This window comes from Hippocampus comes, unplaced genomic scaffold, assembly GCF_001891065.2.
Source record: "Hippocampus comes isolate QL1 unplaced genomic scaffold, H_comes_QL1_v1.1 scaffold9, whole genome shotgun sequence".
NCBI lineage: Eukaryota > Metazoa > Chordata > Actinopteri > Syngnathiformes > Syngnathidae > Hippocampus > Hippocampus comes.
The window spans coordinates 6,601,549-6,608,565 of record NW_017805275.1 but is presented as its reverse complement, the minus strand read 5'-3'; the positions used below and the strand labels follow the sequence as shown (position 1 = coordinate 6,608,565).

The following is a 7,017-nucleotide window of genomic DNA, read 5'->3' as shown; positions in this document are numbered from 1 at the left end:
GCCTTCCACAGACATGCTCCATTCTCGTTGAAACACTGCCAACCATCACAGCCTCTCGCAGACTTCAGGATGTCATTTGCACAGCCAGGAGAAACATAAACAGCGCCTAAAGCCATGTTCCTCGATAAATAAAGAGAATGCATTTAATTTCAGCCATAGTGTATAATGGTGTTGAATCAACGTCGTCAAAACTGGTTTTTGATTCAAAAGGTTCTCAGATTGTTTTCAAGTGCAATTTTTTTTTTACTATTAAAAACAAAACAAAAAAAAACCAGAGGCCAGTGGACTAAGTTTAATCCATTTTTTTCTCAACGGGTCATGTTGACCCACAACATAAAAGTAGGGTTAAAACAGGTTTTGACCTTTGTTTTGTTATAAAATAATATTAACAATAAAAATAAGTACAACAACAACAACGATAATAGTTTTCAGAGGTTTTTTTTTTTTTAAATGCGACATCAGATCTGAATGGGGCTAGTCTGGTTGGATACCTGGGGTGCTCTAGTGTCCCCCAGACCTTGTTTGTTTGAGGGATAACTAAAATTCTTTCTTTTAAGATGTTTTAAAAATGGGCGAAAAGATCAACATGTTAAGAGTTCAGGTCAACATGTCAGAACTCAGGTCAACATGTCAGTTTTCAGAGGCCTGTAGTGACTCCTATGTACATAATTCACCACCAACTGCAAACGTGTGAATGCAATGTTTTCATATGCTTGTCAGAGAGTTCACGATTATTTGGTAACGGGGTAGATATAATTGCAGTCCCTTTAAGGACCGCCATGTTAGTCTGCTTGTTTCTATGGAAACTGACTTTCGGCGGGTTTCGTTTGGCGCGAGAGTTTTTTTCGTGTGCTAATAAAAAAAACACGACACACTTTCTCGGGGTGCGAACGTGAGAAACTGTCTCTTTCTTCGAGTTTCGACAATTTCCACAGGCCTTTTATTTTAAAATGCGACATCAGATCTGAGCGAGGGTAATCTGGTTGGATGCCTGGAGTGCTGTAGTGTCCCCCAGATCAGGTCTGGTTGAGGGATTCCTAAAATTAATTTTTTAAATATTTTTTTAAAATAAGGCAAGGAGGTCAAAATGTCAGATTTCAGAGGCCTTTTATTTTGAAAGCGAACATCAGATCTGAATACCAGTACTGTGGTTGGATACCAAGGATGCCTTAGTGTGTCGACAATCTGTTGTGGTTGAGGGATAACTAAGCTTCATTTTTTAAAATATCAGGTGAAATTCATGTAGAATTACTGTTGACTTTATTTTCTATCTCCACTTGAGAACGCTTCTTGGCACTGTTCTGAGAGTTCTTATTCTTCCCGGGTGAAATTATTGTTACCTGACAGCCAAGAAATTACTTAAGATAAGATAAGATAAGATAAGAAAACCTTTATTAGTCTCGCAATGGAGAAATTCCCAATTCACAGCAGCAAAGTTATGAATGGAAGAAGTAGAACAACAAAATATAGGAGCTGCTGTAAAGGCAGCCACTCACGCGGCGCCATCTTGAAGTCAAAATAACAAAAATAACACAACACAAAAAATAACACAAAATACTTATTTTATATTTTAATTGATTTCTTTTAATCCAAACCACTGTCGTGCATGCATTATTTGAACCGCTTCTATTTTGAGGGTGGCCAACGCCGCTCGCCGGCGGCAGATGACCGTAATGCACAGTGTTGACAATCGCAAGACGGCTCACTTGACTTCAATTTTGCGAGTGGAGGCTGGCTTGACCGCAGTAACAAACGAGCCCGGCGGTCTCAAACTTCCCGAGGAAACGGCAACTCGACTTCAGGACTTTTGTGAGAAAGAATGGCTGCAAGTGCACTTGAAGTAACGGAAATGCTGTCAGAATTGACAAGTACTGACTTGCAGAAGCTGGGTAAGCAACTGGTGAACCAAGGGGCTGTAGTTGTAGGACACGTTTCTGGAAAAGACGCCTTGTTGGTATGACAGGGTTACAGATAAATTTTCTTGAAAAGGAACGGAGAGTAAAATTCGCGTTTATATAAACGGACACATTTTATGATGTCGGCCAAAATTGAGCTTCCCCCCCTTGACAGACCAGCATCCGCCACTGATACAATGAAATGTGTGTGTGTGTGTGTGTGTGTGTGTGTGTGTGTGTGTGTGTGTGTGTGTGTGTGTGCTTACATCTGAGATCAAATTTGCTACAGTGAAAAACCCCCTGTTGTGAAAAATTTCTTGCTGCAAACATGATTTCGTTGTAGAGGAGTTTCACTGTACTTCCTGGACCTGGTGGCTTTTCTTTCCACCATATCACTGTTTCGAACTTGACCTCCCCTCGATTGCCACCCAAGACTGCGTTGCTGAGCTGATGTCATGCAATGAACTTTTAAAGCCAGCCACGGGACGCTTCATAGTCCTCAATGGCCATAGTTAGCGCGATGGAACTCGCCTTCTCTCTAATTAGCGCTCCAGTTACCGTAAGGTTTTTAGCATGACAACAAGTAAAGCATTCCAGGAAACGTTCGTTTATTTGACTGTCCGTCGAGCCACAAGCAATTTACTCTGAGCAGCTAATCGGATGCATTCCACTCCATCTTCCACGGATCTAGCGACAGTATCTACACACAGAGACAGTGAGGTCCCTCTTGGTCAATCGGACGCCAGGATGATGCTCGGTAAGCCAATGGCCGAGCAGCTATGAGTATGTTGCGTTCAGGAAACTCGCAGCTGTGACCGAAATAGACATCGTTCACTATGTAAACCAGTGTGGTGGTTGCTGTTGCCGTTTCCGAACGAAGCAGTAGAGGTCGCTGTTGGATTAGACTTCGTTGTAGTGAACGTCTTCGCGAGGCTCGAGCAGAGAAAATGATTTCGTATAACGCAACAGGCGGAGGAGGGTTCGTCGTATGGGGGGCAGGAGAATGGGAATGGTGTTAATGCATGAACATTTTTTTCACATTAGGGGGTATTTTCGCCCATGTAGGTTTCCTTCTAGAAGAGTTTCACTGTACCAATGTTTTTGCAGCCACCACAAGTGCAGCAACTCAGTGTCACCCTTCTACTAAAGTGTCAGAGAACAAATAAGTCAATGTCAATGAGGATCAAGGACCACCTTTAGTTGATGCAAAGCCGTTTCTCCTTCGACTCGCATGGAAAAGTGCAACAAGTTCTCTGTATCTCTCTCAGGCATAAACATTACATTAACAGAAAATAGCAATACAATAACTGTCTTAACAAGCCTGGGTTACATTTTCAACATGAACTGCGGTTGGGATGTGACCAGTTCAGAATGTACCCCGCCTACCACCCAAAGCGGCTGCGATAGGGTCCAGCATGCCCGTGACCCTTGTGTCGCTTCGTGCGAGCGGGTTCGTTCAATAATACAACTTCTGGAAAGAGTAGAGGTTCTTTATTTGGACTACCGTCGTGGTCGCAGGGAGAAAGCATTCACCATGTGTACAACTCGTAGACTCTCGTACGACTGCCGAACGGCTGCGCATGCTCTGTGTATGCTCTGTGCGCTGTGGGCAGGCATCGCTAGTTGAACAAGCAAATATGATTTGCTCATATCATTACATCTCCCTTTCATAAAATAAAATCTTTACTTTTAACAAATGTAATGAAATTAATTACTGCAGTCTGCTTTTTATCAGTAGCATTACTTGATCAAAACTGTTGTTTTCTTAAAATTAAAGTCACATTATTTTTTGTACTCAGTCAATATGCTTGTGGAGGCTCTCAGTTGTACAGGAAAGTTCCATCGTAGAAGGGGTTCCGTCAGTTGTCATCTGTACCTGTGGGTAAAAAACAAAAACCAAAAAAACCAAAAAAGGACGTTCCGCTTCTCTCACAGAAGCTTCGTCAGCGGTAGACAACTCTGAAGTCTCCATGAAGACTCCGAGAAATTGCTCTGTGCCAAAAAGCTGAGCGTGGCCTATTTGAGGACTGGGTGGGGATGGTTAGTCACGCCCCTATGGTGAAAAGGCCCATTGATTTCTCAATTCCCTATCGTTGGGTCTTGATTAGGCCTATTGTTTGGGCTAGGGCTGAATAGCTACTTTCAGTTAGCCTGAACAGCATGTCTATGTCCCTTGGTGGTCAACAAGTTATTGTAAATAGGAGACAGGTTAAATCTGATACCTCCTTCACGGTTCAGAGAGGGTGAAAATTTTTTAACAAAAATCGCTTCCTTTACTCCCCTTTCAAACCATCTCTTTTCTGTTCCTAGGATTTTTACTTGTTCATCTTCAATTGTGTGGTTTGTTTCTTTTAAGTGTGCGTATACTGCACTTTTGTTATCATTGTTTTTCCATTTGTGTTGATAAAGTCTTTCCTTGAGTGTTTGTTTGGTTTCTCCGATGTAATGTTCCTTGCACTCACTTTCTTGGCAACTCTTCCAGACCAATTCTGACACCATGTGTCGCTTTGTGCGAGCGGGTTCGTTCAATAATATATCTTCTGGAAAGAGTAGAAGTTCTTTATTTGGACTGCCGTCGTGGTCGGAGGGGGAATGCAATCACCCTGTGTACAACTCGTAGACCAGTGGTGGGTAAACTACGGCCCGCGGGCCGGATCCGGCCCGTTGGTCTTTTTAATCCGGCCCGCCGAAGGTTGGTACAGTACACATTTAAGTTTCGATGTAAATGATTGTGGTCATTTCATTTGGACTTGTAATGACAGGCATTTCAACAACAGGTGGCGCAGAAGTTGCAGAGCACAGGGAGGGAGGGGGAGACGATACGGAAGCCCGCAGTAGAGCTAACGCAAGTAACTCCCGCTCGATACGACGGAATAAGTGTGCCCGCGCCGCTATTTTCTATCATCGGATCCAAAACGGCGACATGCAAGTGACTCTTTTTTGCAGTGAGTTTTACTGGAATTGCGAACATTTTTACGTCCTGTAGATCATGGCATCCAAACGAAGAGGAACAGTTATGGCCACGGAAGAGAAACTGAAGTGTATCTGATTCAACGAAGCGGGTTACAAAGTACGAAACATTCAGGAGATGCTTCGAGTCTGAAAGACTCAAATCTACGAGACTTTGAAAAACGAGGAAGCGATTCCTGCTCAGTCCGATTCTGGCTGTTTCCATGCTCAGAGTGAATTGCTTGCGGCTCGACGCACAGTCGAGTAAATAAACGTTTCCTGGAATGGTTTGACTGTTATCGTGCTAAAAACTTTCCGCAAACTGGACTGCTAATAAGAGAGCAATCGAGTTACATCGCGCTATGGGCATCGAAGATTTCAAAGCGTCCCATGGCTGGGTTCAAAAGTTCGTTGCACGACATCAGCTGAGCAACGCTGTCTTGTATGGTGATCGTGGGGAAGTCAAGTTCGAGACAGTGAGTGAGTGGAAAGAATGGACTGGTATGGACTGTCAACATACATAGTTTTTTTATATGTACCGTATCTTGTGCTGCCCTGGCCCACCTGTCAAATTTAGAAACCAATGTGGCCCCTAAGCCAAAAAGTTTGCCCACCCCTGTCGTAGACTCGTACGAATGCCGAACGGCTGCGGATGCTCTGTGTATGCTCTGCGCGCTGTGGACAGGCATCACTAGTCTAACAAGCAAATACGATTTGCTCATATCATTACAGTTTTGACCTTTGTTTTGTTATGAAATAATATTAACAAAAAAATAAGTACAATAAAAACAACAATAATAACAACAAAAATAATAATTAGAATACTAAGAATAATTAAGTGGGAATTGTGTTGCTGAAGTGACAAATAAAATTATTTTCCAACAAGCAAGATGACTGTCAATAAAAATGACTGCGACCTTTGACCCACTTAATTTAGCTGATTTGACCTTTGCCCTGATTAGCTCAACATTGTCCCCCTAACGGCTGCTATTGGCATTACAGCCTGTTTTTTTTTTGTTGTAAAAACGAAATGTCACCAAGCCGTTTAAATGCTTTGGCGGCCTCTGGTGGTTAATCAAACAACAACAGTTCTCGCTAATTGTGACACAGGCACTTCCAAGGGCCTTGCTTGCCCTGGGAAATTCTCAATTGTCATATATTACTGCACCCTGGGTCAAGCTAATATGCGTGTCTCGGAGGGAAGTCATGAGCACTAACTTCACTTGGCAAGTAACGAGCATCTTTATCATTTTAACATGTTGATAGTTGGAGGAAAAAAAACATTTTTGATACCTCCCTGCCTTTCTTTACACATCCAGCTTCACACTATAAAATTAACATGTCAAAATCAATTCTGATAAATGAATTGTTTAAGGTAGCGATAATTAGTGATGGCGGGATGAAGCCCCGTGAATGTATCGAGTCATTTGGGCCAATTGCTTCGCCAAAAGGATGATCAATCGAGGCCCCATTTAATAGCTCATTGAGTAGTGCTGACATCTGCTGGTCATTTCATGTAACGCAGATGTTATGTGGTTAACAGGCAACAAACAAGTAAATCTGTGCACAAAATAATGGAAGTTTTGTCCATTAAATATTGTCTGCGTATTTGTCAGTTGTATGTTCAGTTACTTGATGTGCTTGTGTAACTGGGACACACATTGGACAGAGGGAATGGTGTATTTTCAGTGGCGGACCCTGAGGGCCAGCAAGGCCTTCTCTGCTGGCCTAAACATTCTCAGAAAAGTAAATTTACTTTTCTGAGAAGAACATAAATTTGTTATCTTATTTTCATAAATATGTTAACAAAATTATTCTCTGTATTCTTTACGTCATATTATTTCCACTTAGTTGAGTGGCTTTCAATGTTATTTTAAATAACATTGAAAGCCACTCGAAAAATAACTTATTTATTATGGTAGAGTTTTTAACCAATCATATTTCATCTAGCTTGTGTTGCCAGGTTAATTAAAGTTGCTTGGGGCCTTCAGATTAAACAGAGCAGGCCCCTGTGCATTGTAAATGAACGGGCACCATCAGGTTTCAATAACCAATCAGATCACGAGTCTGAGACTCGTGATCTGTATCCTGTATCCTGACTTGTTCTCGTCTGCCTACTAGGGCTAGCTAGAGGGCCTTACGTCGAGACTGGCCGTGCGCGTTCGGTGATTGG

The 7,017-nt window shown here is 42.3% G+C and overlaps 1 protein-coding gene across 1 annotated transcript in view; it reads left to right on the top strand.

Moving 5' to 3' along the window:
* Nucleotides 1-1,659: 1,659 nt before the first annotated feature.
* Nucleotides 1,660-7,017, top strand: part of LOC109515728 (uncharacterized) — a 26,784-nt gene continuing 21,426 nt past the window's right edge. Inside the window, exon 1 of the mRNA XM_019869688.1 lies at nt 1,660-1,889. Coding sequence (XP_019725247.1) covers nt 1,820-1,889 — 70 coding nt within the window. The 5' untranslated portion in view covers nt 1,660-1,819. The remainder of the gene's footprint in view (nt 1,890-7,017) is intronic.